Source organism: Pseudopipra pipra, chromosome Z (assembly GCF_036250125.1).
Source record: "Pseudopipra pipra isolate bDixPip1 chromosome Z, bDixPip1.hap1, whole genome shotgun sequence".
Taxonomy (NCBI): Eukaryota; Metazoa; Chordata; class Aves; order Passeriformes; family Pipridae; genus Pseudopipra; species Pseudopipra pipra.
Genome location: NC_087581.1, coordinates 61,045,056 through 61,068,484, shown reverse-complemented (window position 1 = coordinate 61,068,484; position 23,429 = coordinate 61,045,056). Strand labels below are relative to the sequence as shown.

Genomic DNA, 23,429 nt, shown 5'->3' with positions numbered 1-23,429 from the left:
TGTGATGATTGAAGTGTCTGGGATGTTCTTGATGATTCATCCTTGTGTTCTTCCCATAGACTGCTGTGCATTCTAGGGGGATTTGGTTGAGCGAATCTTTGCGAGGAGGGAGGGGGGAAAGGAAGCTTGCCCTTGTGTAGTCATATCTCCTGAGGGAAACATAAGTAAGCGTACTTCTAACTTCACTTTCACTGTGCTTTCTAGGATGGCAAGGCCTTCTTCTGTGCCTTTTCCCATGGAGGTCTGAATAGCTGAGTGCCATTGCTCAGAGTCATGCAGTTGCTCTGCAGGCTTGAAGGGAGAGTCTTTCAAACCAATCAATATTGGAGTGTTGTTTTTGCTTTCCTGTCCTTTTTCTCATGTTTCCAGTGCACACGTTGATTAGATTACTTGGGCACATGGAACAGCCTGATTTCCTAGAGAAGAGCAGGTGAAGGGGATGGGTTCTCTTTTTCAAACAGGCTAAACTATTCAAGGCAAAAGTAATGCTGAAGTGCTAAGAAAACAAGCCTTGCTCCCTTCCACTCTCTGCCATTGTCCTGTTTTCTAGTTGAAGATTTTGCCCCAAACTTAAATAGTAACACGGAGGGGAATCTGCAATCGAGTCTAGTAAGAGACTAGAACCAGGGTACAAAAGTACTTTCGTATAATCATCACAGACTAGCTTTAGGTTTGGCTCCTAACTCCTTCCAGGAACAGCAAGGATCTTACACAAGACGGAGACCTGGTGATTGCCTTAATACTGCCTCAAGTCAAAACTATTCCAGCAACAGAGGTAAAAGTGTCTGTAAGACTGCCTGCTTTCCAGCAAGTAAAACTGAGCCCAGAATGCTGCAGTGCTGACTTAGTGGAACTGTGCTGGAATCTTCAATAAATTCCTGCAAATGTCTTGCCCATTATTTTTTGGGAGGGTGAGGTCTGCCATATAAGTTTCTCAGCTTCCTTTGGCAGAGACATATGTCCTTGTGACATGAGATTTATGAATCCAATCCCACTAAGGAAGCAGGAGGAGTTTAACTGTGTCAAAAACATAGACATTTCACTTGCTGCCTGTTAAGGAAACTTCTCTGTCTGACTATCCAGGAGCCACTCTGGCAGTCACGCTTGATCCACTTGAGCTGGAACCAAGGCCCCTTCCCATGTAGGCACCCCACACTCACACAGTCAGACCAAGTTTTCCGTACCAGTTTGGCCCCAAGTTTCCCATAACTGAGTCTCAGACGTCTGGATCCTTAAAATAGTTTAATCATGGTGCAATAATAAAATAACAGCTCAAGCTGGTGCCTCTGAGGAGGGACCCAGAATTAAGGAGCTCTGGTCTTTTATACCTTCACAGTCTACACGTGTGAAATCCTCAGGGTCAATGGCCCCTGCTGTGTCTCTGTGTCTGGTCCCCTGGCTGGGCCACAGGTCCCCAGGCCCTTTGTTGTGTAAAGTTTGGTGCCAGTTCACAGCCTGTTGCCTGGTGCTCCTACCACTCAGAGCTCAACCTGCAGCTGTGGCTGTAGCTGCACCTGGAGCTGTTTGCACTGAATGTGTTCTTCAGCATTGTCCCTGGATGGTGGCAAGACCCTCCTCCCTTTTGTGTGTAGTCTGGAAAAAATTACTTGTGCTAAGCTAATAAGAGTTTGATCTGAGATCCAGATACTTTCAGCATTAGTGAGGTGTCATTAAAACCTTGAAGGGCCTTTATGTTCTGCCCAAATAATCTTTGAGAAGCTTATTTGCTGTCTAGGTTTGACAGTCTGTACAGTAAAAACTTGAAATGATGGTGTTGCTGTATTTTCATCTGCCTCCCTCTGAGGAACAGAACTGGATATATGGAAAACTTTGCAATTCTGCTTGTGAAGTAGAGGCAGTAGGACCAGTTTGCTAGAGGTACACAGTAACTAATGTAAAGTTTGTGCACTGGAACTTACCCTGCTTTCCTACTCCTAGAGAGTACCTCTACAGATTTCCTTAACTGTTAGCAGAATACTGGTTAATAAGGTTCTCAGTGCTAACAGATGGGAGACTTTACCTTCATCCTCATACTACATGATAAGGTACTGCAGTGTGTAGTCATTCTCATTCTCGTCCGTTCACTGTCAGGCCTCTTTTAAGAGGCTTTTGGGCAGTGACTGCCAGTTCACAAAAGCTATCCCTTCTTCTAAATAATTAATCTCCCCTCCCCCCTTTTTTTTTTTCATTTCAGGTTGCAAGGCAAAGGTACAGCTGCCCAATTAACAGAATAATGCAGTGAACACCACTGACTGATGAGGGCTGTCCATATGTGCATGAATTATCTTGTTTCACCCTAATGCCATTCACTCTGTTACTCAAAACAAGCAAAAATGATTCATATGAAGTCTTAGAAGTTTAATTTCTAGTGTGGCACTCTAACACATTAGTAAATGAGCTGGTGTTACTCTGAGGGGTGGCTGAGTAAAACACAAATCTGCAGTGGATATCTACATCTTGGTAGCCCCTCATCACAACCACAACTGCTCCATTGGTGAGCATTTGTTATGTTAGTCCAAGGACTAACCTGATTATCGCTTAACCATAGCTAGTAGGTCAAAGGAGGGAGGAGCTTATCCTGATTTCTTCTTTTCTGTCTCTTATGCCTTCCTCTTCTAGAAGGTAATAACATAGGTAATAACACATTAGTATGCTGTTTATAATGTACTAGAGCTACCGTGCTGTTACTAGTGTGTTAAGGCTACCAACTTCCCCCTAGAAAGAGATTTCTGGTCTAGAACTCATACAGGATCTCTAGTGGTAATTGGTGGGAGTAAAGTACAGTAACTGGAGAGTTGGAGCTACTCAGAAAGCAAGTGAAGATATGGATTGCATTTAAAATCTGCTACTTGACTTTCTGCAAATATGTGGCAGTTGCTCTCAGTCTGGAAGTAAATGCTGAGTGTCTGCTGGAATTTATCAGGCAATTGTAGTGGATAGGAGTAGCAAAACCAAGTGCTGGTCTCAAAGCTCGTTCAAAGCTGCAGTTGCTGCTGTGTTCCCCAGAATGTGCTGGTTTTGGTGTCTCAGTGTAGACATATAGTGTACAGACTGACTATTCATTGCAAGATGGTCTTGATGCTGCAAGTAACTTAAGTATACCTCTGTATGGGACATAACAATAAGGGCCATCTACGTTCTAATCAGGGCTACTGCTGCCAGGCTCTTTAGCAGATGCTCCTAGTTGGTATGCAGTTTCAGGAGAGTGATTTTATGCTTACAGTATTTGCTGGGCAAGCAGCCCCACGCAGTCAGCTTTCCAGACTGTGGACTGCTCAAGGACTGGATAAAACACTTGCCAGCAGTTTCTCTGTATGCTTACTTTTTTCCTCAAACTTATAATGGCAACTTTGACTTCTTGCCCTAAAGAATAAAACTTCAAAAGATTTATTTTAATGTACTACTATATGTACTAATGTACTAATCAGGCATACACAAACTTAATGTAAACAGACTGGTTTCATCCTCTTGGAAACCAACAAAAATCGTCCTTCATCAAACCTCGCAGTGGCTTACGTTCTAATCTTTTAGACTTGAAGGAGTGTGATAAGCCCATTGCTTGACACAGGGCAGTGGTGAAACGCTTTCTCATCTGTGGATAATTCATGTCACAGAATAAACAAAGTCAATAAATATCTTTGCTTTTAGGTCTTGATAGTTAAAGTAATCTTCTGGGAATGAATATCTCACACAGTCTTCCTTGCAGTCTTGTAACTGCCAAGAGAGTGGTGTGGTTCTGTCTGCTCTACAGACTTCTCCCATAAAGTTTATCTGAGCAGAACATGTAAGGAAGTACAACAAGATCTTAACATGTCAGCTTGAAGTAATCATTTTTCGTATTGCTGGCATTTCCACTGCTTGAAAGTCCGGAGGATCTTTCTCTTATGCTGGCTGCACAATTTTGGGGATGAAGACCCCCCTGCAAGGCTTGTCTGGCTTCACCCTTGCTGGGGGTGGCTGTACTGCATTTGCTCCTAGTCTCTGAAGTGAGAGGTTTGGTGTACACTAAGTGTATTCTGTTCTTTTCCAGACTACACGAGCAGAGTTTGATTTGCCAGAGTATTCTGTCCGTCGGCGGTACCAAGACTTCGACTGGTTGAGAAACAAGCTGGAAGAGTCTCAGCCAACGCATCTCATTCCCGTAGGTAGTAAGCAAGAATCTGCTATTAAGGACAGTTCTACATTTGTCTTCCAAGGGTGATATTTGGGTGATTTGTCTCTAGATTTTAAAAACAGTACTTCATTCTCTTTGAGTATTTAGATTTAAATATGGTACTTTATTGTCTTACAGTGGAGTGGGAAGAGCTTCCCATTCTTGACTTATTATGAAGCTTAAGACTTTCCTGGGGTGGCACACCTGAGAGGTGAGCTTTGGCAGCCTCCTGTAGGGCAATATGTGTGGTGACTAAATTTGTTGTGACATAAATGGAATGCACTTCATCTGTTTGCTCAGTTTTTACTTCTATATTTCAGAGCAGCTGAGGATTATGAAAAGCCACACAGGTACTTCACATTCTTAGTTGGTTTTCAAGATGGCCTTTTGAGCTGGTTTTACAGAGCAATTTAAAACTATTTGTGCTAACACTTAATAGGGCTGACATTTGATAGCACAGATTTAGAAACCTCAGCCTCTGGCTTGGTAGCTATTGCATGCTTTCAGTAGGCAGAAGTTTATTAATGAGATTAGCTAAACTACTGCCCCCTTTTTTGCTGAAACTGGCAATCTGACCACCTTATTTGACGTGAAGAGGTTGATACTACCTTATGTGATATGTTTTTTGTGCTGTAGAAGACGTGAATAGGTAGGAAACCTGTGAGATCACTGCTTTCAGCTCTTTTGAACAAAGAATTAAAAAAGGCTCAATGGAGGGGAATTGTCGGGAAATAGCAATGCTAGTGGCATACTTTAGCTTGCCCATCTAGGATTGAGGTGAGTGGTGTGGTGGCATTTTCTCTGGTCTCCCTCCCTCAGCAAGGACTAGGCTGTGTGAGAAGTATTCAGTTAGGTTGCTCTGGCTTAGAGTACTATTTAAGTCCTTAATTACTCTGGGACTCGCCTCTAAGTGAAATAATAGCTGATTCTCTCAAAGATAAGGAATACTTTATGATATCATGTGACACCACTAACTGGCAGCAAATATGCTTACTGAGGAGTAGGGAAAAGAAAGACAGTGAGCTTGGGAGACTAAGATGGAGACATGCAATATGTTAGCGGCCCATACCGTCTTTTCTTGCTTCCTGTTCTCTGAATAGCTGGAACTATTGCAGTTAAGTTTTACAGATTCTTGAGTATGCTAACAGACTGCCAGTCCTGCCTGAAGGCTGCAAGGCAATAAATAATGGTCTAGTAGCAGAAGGTGAGTCAGTCAGGGAATCAAGCTCCTTTGCCGTGACCTGGAATTCGTTGCACGCAGAACAGCAAATTTGGCATGAGTAGCTCTAATACTGGATGTTAACTGGCTGCAGAGTAAGGAGGTATCTTAAGTACCTTTCTTCTAGAAAATCTGGAGGTATAAGCATGTGCTGCCCTGTTGGATACTTGAAGACATTTCTGACTGCAGTGAACTCTGTTCATGTGTATCTCAGTAGGGAAAAATAGACTATTAATGTGGAAGACAATAAGGTAGATAATTTACACACACAGTTAAAACAGGATGTTGGTTACTAGCTGTGTGTACTGACTACTTGGGATGGACCTCCAAAAGCCGAAAATCGAAAGGACTGTAACTGCTGCTGTAGCTGAAACCAGGTTAAATGGCAGGAGGCTTTGTAATAGAGGTGCACTCTTCTGTGGGTCTCAAATGCTCAAACATTAGAGGTTATTCAGTGCCACACTGAATGTGTTTGGTTGAACTAGGATTCTTTAAACTAGTCTTTCAGTTTGTCCTTTTCTTCCTACATATGGTGCTGAGGTAGTGACTAGAGTCCCAGATAAAATTTACAAAGCAAAGGAAAAGAGTTCCTTCCTACCTGAAAACTAATGCACTAAGCACTATACTTCTGAAGTCTAATGATAGTATGCCTTAAAATGGTTTAATTAGCATGATTGATCTGAATGCTAAGCATAATAAGATAAGTCTTAATTAAAATACATTCAGGTGTGTTGCAGCTAAGTCATGCTGGCTGTGCTTTTCAGCAGGTACAATCTTCATATACGTCCCGCATCATCTGGGATATGGTGCGAAAGGATGTGTATGCAGATTTTCTTTTTTCTTGAATTATTTTTGTCACAGATTTTAGATGACAGACTCTTTGCAGAGGAGAATCCTATTTCCTGAATTGGGTGAAAATGACTGTCATTGCTAGCCTAAGAGTAAGCAGATTGGATGGATGGACTGCTTCACAGAGAGTGAAAGGCAAAGCACAGTTTAAAAACTGATGCTAATCTTAAATTCCATACTGTCTGGACCGAACAAAAGCAGATCTAATGGTAGAACCACTCTTAAGCTTAAAGAATTATCTTCCATTGAAGTAGGTACTTTGAAGTCTGTCATTTAAGTGTAACAGGAGGGACTGTATAACTAGCAAGTCTGGAGACAGCCTCAGGCTTATATGTTAAGCTGAACTGCAGAAAAGAAGAGATGGACTCAAAGTAGTAAGATACAAGAGTGGATATGTTGTCAGACCTTTGTCACTTATAGAAGCATACTCAGGAAAGTTGTCTCTGAGAGGTGACCAGGTATGCCTGTACTTCAGAAAGGATCCAGCCTGGACTACTCAGACACTTGCTGTGTCAAACCTACTGGTCTGTCTCTGCTCAATGTGGTGCTCTTACTAAGATTATCAGCCTTTTACAGGAGGGCCCTATTCAAAAGCTCTAAATTTTTCAGAGGAGAGGGGAGAGTAAATAGAATTGTCAAATTTTCTGAGTTTATCTGCTCTAGGCAGCCTTGCCTTAGCATTGGGTGGTGGGAGGTGTGCATGCTGCTGTTGTGAATAGTGTGTAACTCTTCTGACATCTCTTTAGAGCTGGATCTTGAACACAGATAGCAGTAGGGGGAACAATCTAAGCTATGCTACAAGTACTTTGTGTGAGTACTGTATGAGCTTCCCTGGTGTGACTCTTAGCTGAAGCCACTCAGTGGAATTGCTAGCATTAAACCAGACCAACTAAAAGATAATTCCGAGCACGGCTTGCATCCCATCTGATGGATGCTTCCTGTTAGCAAACGCAACGTTTTGGTTCCTGTTAGCAAACACAGCATTTCAGTTCCTGTTAAGACTGGTGCTTGATTGCTTTATTTCCAAATAGCAGAAGCAAGTTTTTGATCTTTTGAATCTTGTGCATTTTGCTTATCTCTGACAGCCTCTTCCTGAGAAATTTGTGGTGAAGGGTGTTGTTGATCGCTTTTCTGAAGAGTTCGTGGAGACAAGGAGGAAAGCATTAGACAAGTTCTTGAAGAGAATAACTGATCACCCAGTGCTTTCTTTCAATGAGCACTTCAACGTCTTTCTCACAGCCAAGGTAAGCCAGTAACTTGCAAACACAGTCCTTGACAGGGACAAAAAACCAGGAACCTTTGCAGTCACCTCTGAAGTGAAGGTAGAAAGGCATTAATAAAACTAGATGTGCAGATCAGAACTTCCCCTAAAATACCAGAGAGTTGCTGGGAACCCTGAATATTGTGTGTGACGGATCCCTGACAACTGAGTGGATTCCCTTTGCTTGGAGGGAAGAGGAATCTGTTCTGCAGATGGACAAATTCTCCAGACTTGCTTGGTTTGTAGTTGTGTGCCTAGAACATACTCCTATTATGCCAAAGATGTTCAAAATTTAGAAAATCGTAGACTTCAAAATCCTTTTCTGAGGAGGAGGGAAGCCGGGGAGGAAGAGAGGTCTGTCTTGCACAAAAGCTTGCAAATTTCTTGGCTTTTTTTTTTGTCTGTGCTTTTTATACTGCTTGCACTTGCTGCCCTCAAAACTAAGCATGGAGGCCTCATTCTCATTTGTTCTCAGTCAACAATTTCATGCTCATCTTCTGCATGACTCATGCAGCAATGGTGCAATTTTCTTTGGCTTTCTTTAGAACTGCATTTCAAATGAGACTGAAGGCCTGCGGTTATGCTTGGGTTTGACCGGATAGGTGAGGAAGGGTATAAAAGCACATCTTTCCAATATCACATTAATCTAGCTCACTCAAATATGGTGTTTAATTTGAGCTCACCTCGGGCTCATGCTCTCCTTGCTGTTAGTGTGAGAATCAATCTCCAGTGCTCTTTTATTTCACCTCCATGATGAACTTAACTGCTGAAATAAGCCAGAAATGCAGAATTTGTTTAGCATCGTGATAGTTAAATGTCAGATAACTGTGTTCTTCTTTTCAGCTGTCCAAGCATGATGCAGCTTTCTCAGCTGCTTAGTCTTCTCCCGCCCCTGTAAAACGAATGTCAAGGGCTTTGTTCTCAGCTCTGAGCAGAGCTTGCCTAGAGACAACAGAGCATGCTGGGAGGTGGGAGGACAAGGCACCTGTTCTTGTGACAGTCTCTAGTGTTTGAACTTGTTCTGTTGGAACAGTGAGGTGTCAGTTCAGTGTGCTAGGACTCCAGACTTTAGTTACTACAGAAAGTCATAAGATCACCTCCTGGTTGAAAAAGAGAAAACAGGCTTTTTTTCAGGTTCCCTGCTTGAACCAGTAACAGACCAGAATGCTTGAGAGAGTGAGTGAGTAATTTTGAGTTCAAGGATCTTTTTCTGGTGCCTGCTTGCAGGTAGTGCTTAGATCATATGGAAAAAGCAAGAGTCAAGGAACTACGGCATTTAAATGCAAACATAAGTTAAAATTATAGTAGCTGCTAAGATGTCAGGTTCTCCTAATCAGACCTATGTTTGACTTATGTTAAGTAATTGGAAAGAATACCATAGTACATGTTTTGAAGATGGCTGCTGGTTTTGTTTGGGTTTTGGTGTGGGTTTTTTTTTGGTTTGTGTTTTGTTTGTTTGTTTTTGGTGGGTTTTTTCTCTTTTTTTTTTAAAGAAGGCTTTTAGTGTAGTCCATATTAGCATGTCTGAATTCTTGACCTCTGTAGGTCTACTTGGTTTGAACACATCTCTTCCCCAGGCTGTATAGGATAACCTGGTTACAGCTCCTGTTTTGAGATGTTGAATACTGACCCCTGCTGGAAGGAGTCAGTCCATGCAAAATGGACAGCGTTTTTGCTTACTAAAACCATTTTTTTCTGATGTACTGTTAAGGTGAAATCCCTTGAAGATTGTAAGCAAACAGCCTTGTTAGCATAGGTTATCTGAATGTTGGTTTGTGCAAATGTGTAAAGCGGTAGTAAGGAAGCTCAGACTTTCTTTGCAGGTAATGTAGCTACATCTGACCCAGCCTGAGCTGCAGTCTGTCTTCCTGTACTTTTTCTGGGTACAGTGTTTGCCTGCTCCTATCTGACCACACAGCTGGTGTGAGGGGGCTGGTTACTGAATGGGCATGCAGTATGTAGCTCTCTACTAGGTCATCAGAGCCAGCTGGTGCATTTGCATAATACTATGGTGCTGTGGGCTATAGCTTAGAAGTATGTGTGGATGAATGATATGAGCTGTTTTGGTGGAACCAGAGCTGTTAATGTGGCTACTTCCCTGGTGGCAGTACAGGAACATGGGCAAGTCTGGCCATGTGCAAAGTTGAACTACTTGGTTATTTATACTGTACTTCATACCGTTCTCCTGGATAGTTTATCTCCATCTAGGGGTAGTTTTGAAGCTGTGCTCAGCTGTACAGCTTGTACAAAGCGAGCCTTTGTCCAAGGCTACGTGTCATGTAATCTCTTGCCTTCACAAGATTTGATCTTGACTTCATTGCATTAATCTTCCAATGTGGAAGTGAAATATTTATAAACATGCTCTGTTTTGTTTTTTAATTCCTAGGATCTTAATGCCTACAAAAAGCAAGGAATGGCATTGCTGTCAAAGATGGGGGAATCTGTCAAATATGTTACAGGAGGCTACAAATTAAGAAGTCGGCCACTGGAGTTTGCAGCCATTGGGGATTATCTAGACACATTCTCTCTAAAGCTTGGTACCATTGACAGAATAGCACAGCGGATCATCAAAGAACAGTTGGGTAAGGACACAAGGTGCTCTATCATAATACTTCAGTCTGAATGTTCTGTCTCTTTAGTCCAGTTGATAGCATTGATCAAGACAATTTGCGTTGATGATTCTGGTCTGTAATGTCAGACACAGAGCAAAACCTAATGCCCCTTCCAGATCTAAAACAAGCCAAAGCCTAACACAGTATTCTTATCTTATCCCAACTCTCCAAAGTTGCTCTTTTTATACCAACCTACTGTCTTACTAGAGTTATTTTTTGATAGACTTTTGGAAGGTGGAAAAACCTGTACATTCCATCTGGAGGAGTACAGATGGAATTCCTAGACGAAGATAACCTTTACAGCTTGTCTTGGCAGAACCAAGTTTTACATATGTTTAAAAAACTGACTTCGACTACCGCAAAGGTGCAAGGGTCTTTGTATTGGAGGTCTGTAGAAATGGCCAGCTAAGAAGGAGGCAACTTGAACCTGACACCCATGCAGCCACAGAGCTCTGTCTATTAAGGTGCCAACACAACACAAGTCTTGACTCCTTCTGAGGGTTAATGTTAGTCAAACTTGGTGTAAAATTTCTCCTGTTTGGTATCAGTGTTTGCACATCTTTGTGCCTTGCTCTTACTCTGTTAATCTATTTTTCCATCTGCTTCTTGCAGAATACTTGGTGGAACTACGAGAATATGGACCTGTTTATTCAACCTGGGGAGGGCTGGAGGTTGAGCTGTCAGAGCCACTGGAAGGGGTGTCTGCCTGTATTGGAAATTGTTGCACAGCTCTTGAAGAACTCAGTGAAGACATGACAGAAGACTTCCTGCCTGTGCTTAGGGAATATATATTGTATGCTGAGTCAATGAAGGTAGAGAGAGCCCTGTGGTAGAGAGCGTTGTCATTGTGTTTGCCTGGCATGATATATCAGCGGGTTTGTTCTTTTAGACAGCAGAAATGCTGTGGGAAAAGCGTGGAAGTAAATAATACATTAAGTAGGAGGATGTTTCCATAGTCAAAACAAAACTAGGTGTGTTTAATAGCATAAATAGCATTATTGGTCTGCTCTGCTATTCAGTCAAGCTAAGGTCAGTATTGCAAGGGTGCACACAAAGTGTTGGAGAGCTGTTCCTTCGTCAGAGTGGCAGGTAGTACTTTATAGGAGACATCCTGTGGCTGCCTAGAATCTTTCCTTGAAGTCACAGAAAGTCAGTCATCCTCAGCTCTTCACTGCAGGGTCAGTGCCTGGCCCTACAGAATAGACAGCATTAGCAGCTTCTGTCACTTGTATGTAGCAGAGTTGGGTGCCTCCTTTCAGAACCATGTGTTCAAATGACAGGCACTGCTTCCTCTGTCGTCCCCAAACCCAGACAGGATGTTGTAAAGTTAAGTTCTGCATACCAACTAACTGCTTAAAGGTGGTATTCTGTGACTGTTAATCTCTCTTAAGAATTTGATGCTTATGCAGAAGTAATAAAACTTACTTTAATGTGGGTTTTATTCCCTTCAAGTTAAGGAGCATTGGTAATCAATCACATTGAATGGGGGAAAGAACTATGAGTAAACTGCACTGAGAAATGAAACCAAAGACTTTAGTTCGTCTGTTAGAGCCTTTCACTATATGCCCATGGTACAGTGTGTGTTAGCTGTCCCTCTATAGGGTACTAACAGACAAGTTCCTTCTGAAGACTTTCCACTTGGAACAACTGTGCCAAGGCTGTGATATGCACTCCTTTACAGATCTTGTAAACTTACAGTCTGCATATGATAGACCTTCTCTTTCTTAATCTTAGTCTCATCCTATACTTCTCAAACTGAGAATTGAAACAGATAATTTGCAGCTTTGTTTTCCCAGCTTCAGGTGTTTAATTGTATGCCTCTTGTGTAGCTGAAGTGTTCTTGCAGAAGGCTTTTCACAAATTCCCTTAGTATACTCTTTACTTTTGTCACTATAGTATTGACTCCAGCATAACCAAGATGTATTTTCTTTAAGAGTCTATTGACAACAAAGTGCTGGAACAGTGTGAGCTGTAGGAAGCCTTGTCTCAGGATGTTGGGACTGTAGGAAGTGGAGGTGGGTGGGATGTGCTTACAAATAAACAGTGTGAGTCTAGTAATTAAAGCTTTTAACTCAGAACATCTGGCTTTTGATGCTAGAAATGCCTTGGCCTACCAAAGATGGCATCTGAAGGGTCAGGCTGATCTGTGAGACGTGCTTTTCACAAATGTAGGAGGGGAAATTTTTTTAAGCTAGAAAGCAATGGTTTCTTTAGCTGAAGAGGTACTTTGGGCAGTTAAGCACCACTTACCACAGGCAAAATAGCATTAAAAATTTGTGTCTAGTTACACGTTGGCTTGGAGACCGTGTCGTTCTAAAAGGACTCTAAAAGGCCAGCAGGTAGCCTGACTGTACTAAGTGCTGTTTAACTGCCTAAAGTACCTCTTCAGCTGAAGAAACCTTTGCTTTTTAGCTTAAACATTTTAGACTGTTGACTTAACTTTCTAGGACCGTAAAAGATTATGCTGTTTAGTGTCCAGCTTGGGCATCCTGCTGGCTTTACTCTGTCTGAAAATTTGAAAATCAAGAATAAAATCTACTGTTAGCCAAGACAGACTGTTCCTATTTTCCTTCCTTCTCAAATGGCAAAACTGTACTCTCTCAGATCCTATGAAGTACGGTTTTCTTCTGCTAGAAAGTACCAGTCTGTTGCTGTTTCTGCAGTGAGCAGCTACTGAACTGTCTTTGCAGAATCTGTTAACATTAAGTAAGTAACTGTAAAAGAAGGTTACGCTTGGAACGCAGGAGGCATTCTGCTGAAAGGGCTGTCCTCTTCACTACTAGTGCAGTCGTCTTCATCAGCTCCTGTGAGGGCTACTTGTGAAATGAAAGTCTGTTTTGGTCTTTCAGACCACATCTTTTGGACAGGGTACTTGGTGACAGCAAGTCTTTAGGTACTAGGGGTTCAGTGCAACCTTGATAGCTTTCTCTGTTGCACACTGTACCCCTGGTGTAAGTATGAGAACCTGATCTGTAGAGCCAGTCTCTAGCTGGCTGAATGTCCCTCAGAGTAAGAACTGCTAGGTTAGAGGTGAAGAGACCTCAGTGTCTTCAGGAGCATTGTTGTACCTGAGGGGGACAGCCTGAGAGAACTGGACATACGGGGGCAAAGCCCAGTAGTTCTGGTTGAATCAAATATTGGCTGATTTGAGGGAAGCCCTGTCTCTGGGTTTGTTTGAAAGATTTGTGAAAGTGGGGAGAGGCTGGTGGTATAGGCTTGAGATAAACTGTGTGCTGGTAGTGTCTAGGAGAGACCTTTTCCAAATTATTCGCTCTACTCAGTGCTTCTCAGGCCACACTTGCAATACTGTGTTCAGTTTCTGTCCCTGCTGTACAAAAAAAAAAGTGAATTAGTTGAAGAGGGTCCAGAGAAAGGCTACAAAGATGATCAAGGGACTGGGAAGCCTGCCATGTGAGGAAAGGCTGAGAGAGCTGGGTTTGTTCAGCCTTGAAAGAAGAAGGCTTAGGGAAGATCTTATCACCATGTTCCAGTATTTAAGGAGTGACTACAAAGATCATGGAAGCTCCCTTTTCACAAGGGGAATGTCCCTGGTTACTCCCAGGGACATTCTGATTGCACACAGTAGGAGAATTTTCACAATGAGAACAAACAGCCTTTGGAATAATCTCCCCAGGGAAGTGGTGGATTCTCTAACATTGGACACTTCTAAGATCCAGGTGGACAAGATCAAGCTGAACTGTCTTGTCTAGACTGTGCTTTTGCCGAGAAAGGTTGGATTGATGATTATTGAGGTTCCTTCCAACCTGGTATTCTATGATTTTATGACATGGCAAGAGGACATCTCGAATTCTGGTGCAGTGAGGCCCCTTTCAGCAAACATGTGGTGCCACATGTTTTGCTGTCCATTGGTGTTCCCCAGGGAGGAATGTGCAGAGGATGGACTCTGCTCTACATAATCCAGGGCTGATATTAAAATCCTATATGAACTCTGTATGCTTAGCATTGCTAGACTGGCTTATCAGATGATGCTATCCCCAGCAGTGTGTTTGGGCGTTGCTTTTAATGCATGTTTAAAGCAAGCACTAGATTAATAGGTAACCGTGTCTGTAAAGGCAGGCAGCAAACAGAGATCCTCTTGTGAGGTCTAGTCACAGTACGAAGCTATGTGGTGTGCAAATAGGATTGGAATTGAAATTTGAGAAAGAAGACTGATGGCAAACTCCTGAAGCTCTTTAGAAATATGGGCCAAGGTGGAATGTTTCAACTAAATACAAAATGGAGGAGGACCTGCCTTGCTGAAACTGAGCTAAGTCTTTCTTGTTCAGGGAGCAGCGATTTAGTTCTGTCCTGAAATAACTGAAGTGTGCTGGATGAGTTTTTTTCTGTTTGGTGTTGGTTTCTTTTTTGTTTGTTTGTTTTGTTTGTTTGTTTGTTTGTTGTTTGGTTTTTATTTATTTTTTTACTTCTTTGTCTCTGAGACCTTAGCACAGTCTATGCAAAACTTCTACCAGTTAAGTTTCAGGATACTTGATGCAGAGTTTTTCATAACTGTTGCTAAAGCATTGGTGCATTGATCTGCAACTGAAAGGAGATTGCCTGGAGGTGCCAGAGGAAAACGTTGTACAAATGAAAGGGAGGGCAATAGTTTTCTCTTGGCTTACAGGTCTGCCAGTATTGGATACTTAAAACTGTATTCAGAAGCATATTGTTAATGGTCCACAGTGGATGGACATAAACACTTAAGAAGAAACAAGACACCTGTCCTTTGAATCGTTTGCCTCTAATTGCTAATCATTGGCTATTCCTGCTACAGGTTCCGCTTCCTGCGTGCACTCCAGGCTTCTGAAGGCAGAATGCAATTGCTGGAGGTGGTTGTTTTTTCAGAGAAGAAAGTTCAGCTGACTCGGGTTCAAGTGGCAGTACAAAGTAGAAATACCTGTTAAATCTCTCAGACCTTTGTTGCATTGGTAACCTCAATCACTTAAAGGCCATCCCACATAGTTGCATACATTTCAGAAAGAAGGGGAATGTTGTGGTTTGTCAAGCAAACACATTCAGTGGCATGCTTGATTCATCCATGTGGAGACAAAAGGGAAGATTAAGGTGTTGAAGGTGAATTTTTCAGGTTTTCCCTGTTTTTGTTGCCTAAACTAATAGTAACTTTGTGGATGGGGTGCTATTCCCATTTATCATGGATTGAGCTTTTATAAGAGTGTTGATTGCAACACTCCTGGCTCTCATCTAGAGCAACTGCACTGTTGACCTTTTCTTGGCTTAAGAGGGAAGAGGGGGAAGATGATGATTAGTAGATACAGGATTTGTATTTCTTTAATTAGGAAACAGATCTTGGCTAGATTGGCTCTTAGAGATCTGACTACTCTTTTGAAAACAGATTTCTGGAGGCAGCAGTGGACATGGCTAGTCCTACTTTACTATCCATGTCAGAAACTGTTAAAATGACTAGTTATCACTTTGTCCTAATGGGGTAATTCCTTCTGGGTGGCGACAGGGGAGACTCAAAGTGTGAATTGGCCAAGTTAGCTGCAAGAGAATTGCAGATTTACAGGTGCCTCAGCAGTGAGTGTTGGCTGGCTTCCCTCTGAGCATTTTTAATAATAACTTTGCATCAATTGAGTAATTAAAAAATACTAGTTCTTTGTGAAGACTGAAGTAGTAAGTTGCCTGCTCTTGCTGACGCAAACTTGCTTATTTTTAGTAATATATTCCTAAAAAGACCAATTCCTGTGGTTATTTTCAAATTGTAAGACTGTGGTATTACCTTAGTGGAGCTCTTGTGGATGTAGTACAAGGTCTTTGGCTGTGTATTCTGAGAGTACTCTGCCAAGAACATGTTTACTGCTTGTGAAACTCTCTTGATCAGTTTATTGCTTTTCATGTAAATTGTGCTTTTTGTAATTTTCATTTTTTTTTTAAATTAAACCAGCAACCAAACCCCCTAAACTGATCTAAAATAAAAGCTTACTTTTGTTCTAACATGAGAATGTAACAGCTTGCTATAAAGAATTCTGAAGAGTCTTTGTAAATGAAAAGGGAGATGTAATACCTTCTGTGGTGGTTTTCCTGTTTCTTACCAGTGCTGTTGTCTGTCTGCTGCTTGAGGATATCAAAGCTGAGTCCTTGTCAACTTTGATGCTTTTGTTTATATCCTGTTCATGGTAATAATAGGTGAACTGATGAATACTTAGTCAGGATTATGTTAGTGGTTTCATGGCAGCTTCTATCTTGCATGCCTACGGCTTGTCCAAATGTTGAATTTTATCTGACCCTGCCAGCTTCTGGAGAGCAAGTACTCTTTGTTATTAAAAACTACTCCCTAAATACTGTAAGATAAGGACAAAGTAAATCCGAATGTCTGACTTTGGACTGAATTTGCACTTAACCTGTATCACTTTGGAGTTTCTTGCAGGCTGGGGGAAGGATCAAGAGGATGTCTTTCACAGCTGTCTTTTCTCTTGCCCACAGAATGTGTTGAAGAAGAGAGACCAAGTTCAAGCAGAGTATGAAGCAAAACTGGAAGCAGTAGCCTTGAAGAAGGAAGACCGTCCAAAGGTTAGCACTCCAACTTACTCTACAAAACCAGCTTACACTCACACTACTTCCTGAAAAGAATGGAGAAGCGGAACTTGCTTTTTCTGGGTCTGGTGGCTTCTTTGCAATATAAGCAGTTTCTAGCAGAACAGAAGTTTGTTGTTGTCAAACTGATGTGAAATAAAGACCTAGGTATGAATGTATATAACTTGTCTAGCAACTTCTGATCTTCCACAGTTCAGAGCAGGGTGACTCTGTAACACCTTAACAGCCAGTAATTGGTTGGAGTGTTTAGTAGCAGGGACTGAAGCAGTGGTAGAACAGTCCCTGGTGACTTAGCAGTATGTCAGCTAGCTGAGTTAAGGTCCTATCCCTGGCACTGTGGAACTGTATTATTCTAGGACACTGGTTTTGATTGTGGAAGACTGCAAATTTTGCCACTTCTGCTAGGGAGCTCTACTTCTGTGATGCTGAACAGACACGACAAGTGTCACTAGGTGACAGGTTTTGGCTGGGCTCCATGCAGAAGCAGAGCTGTGAACTGACATGCTTATGCTGACACCTGCTTCTGCACGAAGCAGGATACAAGAGACTTTTCTTAAATCGCTGCAGGTTTAAATGGTGATGACAACAGGGTTTGTTCCCTTCCTCTGCTTGGAGGTTTTTGGTTCCCCTTACGTTTGTATTAATAACTAATGGAGAACTTCCCAGTATTAGGACTACTGTACAGTAATCTTACAGGAGGTTCACATAATATTTTTAAATCTAAGAAGCTGAAGAGGATGAGAGCATAGAAATGCAAACTAGTATTTTCTGATCTTGTGTCTCTCATGAACTTCAAATAGTGGTGTGTTAGGTTTTTTACAGTGTTCTTGTATTTTGGTCTTTTGCCAGCCCCACTGCTGGCTGCTGTGGTATGTGCTCTACTTCCTCAGTGTAGCTTTGTATAAGCAGGTATTCTAACAAGTTGTATCTAGGATGGAGGGAACTAAATCTAGCATATCCAGCAAGCCAGTTGAGGTTTTTAGGTGTTTGACTTTATCAAGATCTTGTTGCAGTGGAATTGCTGAACTTTGGTAATCTCTCACTTATTAAAAGGCCTTTGGATCTCATATCTCAGTGGGATTATTGTGTAAAATGCAGCACTTAAATAGCTGTCTTGAGAATTTTTGAAGACCTGCATCTCCTCTCCAGAGTATAAGTGTATTTTTTGGCAACTCCTTCTACCTTTTTTGTAACGTCAGTAGTTTTGTGTCATTTATAAGATGAAGTTGAACAAATTATATAGAACTCCTTGCATGTTCATAAAATATTATCTCATAGTTTTCAGATCCTTTGCACCTGGAGGAAGTGCCCTTGTCTGTAGGAGCTGGTAGCTCAGCGCTGTGCCTAGCACCGTTCTTACATTCGATGTGGTCTCCTGGCTGTGACTTGCTGGAAACTAAAAGCAGGCAGAGGGTCATGAGCTGCAATTGTGGAATGGCATTTGTGTTCCTTGTACTTGCCAGTTTGGTAGAAATTATGTAAAATAACCCCAGACGAAATCTTACAGGGGAAAAAAAGCTTAGGTTTGGATCATGAGAGGAGGGCCTATGACTACTTGATAATCTCTTCCACTAGAGGGCATTCCAGGCCTTGCTGGGCGCATACCCAGCCTGTCATCACAAAGCTCTTCTCCTGTCATTAGGTCATTCTCACATTGAGACCATCCGTTTAGAGCTCGCAGAAGGCTTGTAGGGCTGCTGTAAATGTCTGTTGGGAAGTACTGCGCAGAATGCTGGAGCTTACACCAAAAGCATAATGATTGTGGTGCTTAACAGAAGCATCACAGTATTAGTGCAGAATCTGCAGCCTTTCAGTTTCTAGCAAGTGCAGTGGTGAAGTGCTGCTTACCCACTTCTGACCCATGCTGGAGCTGATTTTGCAGTAATCCACCAATGCAGTTGTTGTGACCCGCCGCAGAAGGGGAGAGTCTTGGTCTGTTGGGGCTGGGGTAAGCTCTCCCACCAAACTCAGAGATGTTATGAGTTATACACTTCCACCACAGGTGGGAACACCTTGTACCTCCCTAGGCTGGGGAGTTTTACAATTGATAGTGTCACAGGACATGTCATGAGTCTCTGCATCTCCTAAGACAGTTGCAGTTGCCTTTTGTGTCAGCATCAGTCCTGGTCCATCATGGTCTGACATTTGAGATGCGTAGCCCAGGCTGGATGCACAGAGTTATCATGTGAAGGGGGGACATTAGCATGATAGGAGGGATTGTCCCATCTTGCAGGATTTGCCTCTTAACCTCTTCCCTTATCTGGAAATCCAGTTTGTAGCTTCAGTTATGCATCTGCACCCAGGATAGTTGGACAGTGGCACCCAGTTGTCTGATCTGAAGGTCCTTTGGCAGTATTCAGGGAGGAGTGGGCTTTGCTGGGTGAGCAGCTGCTTCTTTTCAGTTTGTAAAAGTCTTTTGGTGATCTTAGAATTTGTAAGGCATTAACTGTTTCAGTCTCTGACAGGAGTGAAGGAGAGGTGTGGTTTCCTTTTCGTGAGATGAAGTTCACCTCTGATGACCTAATTTCTTCTGTCTGCCTCAAGGGTTTGAAGTGTGTTAGTCTATGGGAACAGTAAATTTGGCAGTGCAGAACTTGAAGTTGACCATATGTATTTACAGAGGGGAAAAAAGCCTTGTAACATTATCCATTTCCAGAGAATGAGGAAAGTAGAAATAGCATATGCTATTATTTTATATTAATATATGCTGGATTTTTTCTGCTTCAGAATGATTTGTTACTTGATCCTCTAGAATTTTAAAGTGGACATGCCATCTGTACATGACCACACAAAATTATAAATGTGAGGCACACTTAGTTTTTTAAGAGAAGAGAATCAATGTGAAGAGGATTAGATATATGTGTAGAACTTCTTATCATATGGTAAGGTGACCAGACTCCTGAATATACACTTTTATACTCAGTTCTTGCCTGCATATACATCTCTCATAAGTTAAAATGGATTCACTAAAACAGTCATGGGCCATTGAAGAGTGTGTTGGAATTGAAACCAGTTATCACGTTGGTTTTGTGGTTTGTGGAGTTTTTGAGCTATTCCAGTAGCTGAGAAGAGACATTGGTAAGAAAGTAGCAAGTTCCCAAAGTCCAGTCTGCTTTCTACCCAGCTCTTAGTTGCTAGCTAGTATTTAGTGTCTCTACTGGTAAAAGCAGATAAAACCATCAGCATTGATGTCTTTGCACTAGTGTTTAAACACTTTATAAGGTGTTTAAAACCTGTTAATTAGCTTAAAATTTTGTTTCAACTACTGAGTTGCAAATAATGTTCTGGGAAGCCACAGTTTTGTAAGGAAAGGCACTCCTAAACAGGACTGCTGTTGTGCAGACACTGCTTTCATGTGGAGTGGATGAGGAGGATCACAAGGATGCCTGTGGAGACTTACATGGAGTTAATTGCTGTTGTTCCTTAATGAGAGCATATGTGACCCATTTGCTGACCACTGGGTTGTCCCTGTAGCTCTAAATTTGTACAGCCCTCTCAGTCTGACCTGCAGGAGAACTTGCTGTGAGAAAGAACAGATTTTTGTATAGCTTCATTGTGGTTTCAGATTCTGGAAGAAGCAGCAGCAAGCTGGTGAGTGCTTAGAAGCTAACTTAATTGCATTGGGAAATCTTACTTGGTTTGACTTCCAGACTTCATGAACCTTTCTCTTGATAGCCTAGCCTTTCCCATTAAGCAGAGTACTTAAGATGCAAGGCATACTTGCCTTGAGGGGAGCATCATCTGAACTTTCCAACCATAGGCTTGGTAGTTCTTGTCTGAAGCTTATGAGAGAACTTTGTCTGGAATTGTAGCAGTGTGAATTCTATAGCCAGCAGTGCTCAGACAGGGTGGGGGAAAAGGCTGTCTACTAACTCCCAAGCTGCCTGTAGTGTCTGTTCAGTTGTTTGAATAAAGGGGAACTCAAATCCCATGAGTATGAAGAACTCCTGTATCTCAAATAGCTTTATTAGAGAACAGATGTAAGATCTTCTCTGAGTCAATGTAATACTTCAGTGATCACCCCTTACATCCTGGAGAAGCACGGTTGTTATATTTCTGCCTAGATGGGCCACCTTGCCAAACTACAAGGTAGTAGCACACCTCTAGCTTCCTGTAGTTACCTATGAAAAGCTTCTTACATAGTCTGTTCATCTTCTTCCTTCTCTTAACACCCTTCAGAGAAAAAGGGAGTTTACTGAAGGTAAAAAGTTCTGCAAATGTTCTTCATTTTGCCTTTTGCCTTTGTGCAAGTCACAGCTTTCAGAGCAAAAGTTTACTTCTCGTGTTGGTACCACTATGCAGGGGTTTCCTCTTCTGAGGTCATGGGCTTAGTCTGTATGTCCTTACAGGATTCCTCTCTGTGTGGACCATGCACCATAAGGAAAAGGGAGAAAAAGGTGTTCATGGGCTTCTTGCTTGAAGAAGCACTTGTAAATTGTTCCTATGATTGCCTAATATGATGTTAGTTAAAACATGAGCTAAGAACACCATCTTAAGTTGGCCTAAAGTGCATGCACTTCGGGCCAGCGATTGCTGTCATAATCCACTTAAATCTCTACCTGATTTGCAATAGGCTGTCCTTCAACATTTCTTTCATTGTTTTTGTATGATTGTGAGCCCAGTGTTGAGCCCAAAGGTATATGAGCCAGTCCAGAGTAATGATCACTAGTGCTTTCCAGTTAGGAAAGGCAGCCTGTAAGATTAAAACTGGAAGCTAGAAACCAGAGGCTTAGGAATTTTATTCTTCAGTTCCTAAGGTTTCATATCCAGCTTTCTGGATAAGCCTAAATGTTGATTATATTATACACACTGGTGTAAATTGGGAAGTGCCTAGTGCAGCTGTAAATGGGAAGGAGTAAGGTTTTCTGTGGAGCTGTAGCCAAGCTGCTCAGTTTAAGCACTTGGAACTGAGTCTAGGTACTTACACCAAATGCTTTTCCTCTTCGTGTGCTTCTAGCAAGTGCTTCCTCCACTTGCCTCTATATCAGACATGGAGATGGAAAGCACAAATGCTCACCACCTCAAACAGCACAGAACAAATCAAGCAATCTCATATCCTCTCTAGTTCAGAAATGTGGCTTGTCTCCCCGCAGCCATAACTGAGTTTATTCAGGGTAACTCCCGGTGAACCTACCTTTTCTTCTGTGGTTTTGCTCAGTAAGGTTTGAGCTAATTCAGCAATCTAGCACTCAGTGACAGTTTTAATCTTCTTTTCTTTTGCTGCAGGTACCCACAGATGTTGAGAAATGTCAAGACCGAGTAGAATGTTTCAATGCTGACCTGAAAGCAGATATGGAGAGATGGCAGAACAACAAAAGGCAAGACTTCAGGCAGCTACTCATGGGGATGGCAGATAAAAACATCCAGTACTACGAGAAGGTATGTGTCACTGTTGGAGCACTGGCAAAAATAAGAGAAGTTTATTTTCCTACAAGGTGGTGATGATTCTTCAGGATATCTTCACACTGTCTTGAAGATAGAAATATTAGACATCTCAATTAGTTCTCTAGTGCTATGGAAGCTGCTCTTTGTCATCAGCTTAGTGTAATGAATTGCTGTTCATGGTAAAGTCATCTCTGTAGGACTAGTGGTCAGCTCTCAAAGAGCATTTCATCATGCATGCTTGTCTGTTTTGCACTCTTGAACAAATAACTGAGCAGCAGCAGTGGTGATGAAAAAGACTGAAATTGCATGTTCTAGTAATACTACCAGAGTAGAAAAATCTCTTTATTCTGCCTTTTATGAACAAAACTACATGAGTTAATACACATCCATGGACTCATATAGATTACACTTGGTATATATAAATTATTCTAGTCTCTGTTCCTTTGTGCATAGTTTAGTCCCTTGTATGCTAGTCCTGAAAATACCTAGCCAGGTGCCTCTGCTCTTTTTCAGTTGGTGCATGTGTACCTGAGATTTGGTGTCAGATTTTTTTACTTTTTTATTTTTAACTGAAAGGGCCTCAAGGCCCCATTTAACTGCGGATACTGCCAGTCTAGTTTTCCTGCGTGCTGGAGCAGTGCAGCCCAATGCAGTGGTTGATATCGTAGAATCCTAAAATGGTTTTGAAGGGACCATCTAGTTTCAACCCTCTGCCATAGGCAGGGGCACCCGTAGAGCAGGTGGCCCAGAGCCCCATCTAACCTGAAGTAAAACACTTGCAGACATGGAGCATCCACAGCTTCTGTGGGCAGCCTGTTCAGTGTTTCCTCATCCTAATAGTAAAGAATTTCATCCTAATTATCTAATCTAAACCTGGCCTCTTTCAGTTTAAGGCAATTGCCCCCTTGTCCTATCACTACAAGCCCTTGTAAAAAGTCCCTCTCCAGCTCTTCTGTAAGCCCACTTCAGGTATATTAAATATTTAGGACATATTAAATGCTACTAGGTTCATGCATAGCAATATACTTCATCTTGCCTATTCGTTTTTTCCACATCTACTTTACAAGCTTCTTCCTAGTAACAAGCTAGGTTACTTCTCTTTGTAGGATTAGTATGCAGTACCTTTTCCCCTTCGATTGTCAGTCATGTCAGTAGTTCATAACTAATCCCACAGAACTTCCTTCATCCTGGTCTCTTCTAAGGTGCTGTGGAGGGGGATATTAAAGACTCCTCTGAACATGCAGCAGTGCCTCTGCAATTGACATTTAAATCTGTTAGTTTTGCTCTTAGTGAGGAAGCTTTTTTGGTAGGAAAGCATGTAGTCACTTCAGGGTACACAACTAGAAATAATTACTCACCTGCAGTACAATCAGAAAGGTTAGAAGGAAGATGTCT

General features: G+C 41.9%; 1 protein-coding gene and 1 long non-coding RNA gene across 5 annotated transcripts in view; one reads left to right on the top strand and one right to left on the bottom strand.

Annotated features, from left to right (window-relative positions):
• Positions 1–19,099, bottom strand: part of LOC135407067 (uncharacterized) — a 64,785-nt gene extending 45,686 nt beyond the window's left edge. The window contains exon 1 of the long non-coding RNA XR_010426669.1: positions 18,898–19,099. This is a non-coding gene — a long non-coding RNA (uncharacterized LOC135407067). The remainder of the gene's footprint in view (positions 1–18,897) is intronic.
• The window catches only part of SNX30 (sorting nexin family member 30), a 72,155-nt gene that overhangs the window by 28,758 nt on the left and 19,968 nt on the right, over positions 1–23,429 (top strand). For all 4 annotated transcript variants that reach the window (XM_064641790.1, XM_064641791.1, XM_064641788.1 and 1 more), the window contains exons 3-8: positions 4,031–4,141; positions 7,307–7,465; positions 9,869–10,064; positions 10,707–10,906; positions 16,539–16,625; positions 21,876–22,028. In XM_064641790.1, the coding sequence (XP_064497860.1) occupies positions 4,031–4,141; positions 7,307–7,465; positions 9,869–10,064; positions 10,707–10,906; positions 16,539–16,625; positions 21,876–22,028 (906 nt within the window). The remainder of the gene's footprint in view (positions 1–4,030; positions 4,142–7,306; positions 7,466–9,868; positions 10,065–10,706; positions 10,907–16,538; positions 16,626–21,875; positions 22,029–23,429) is intronic.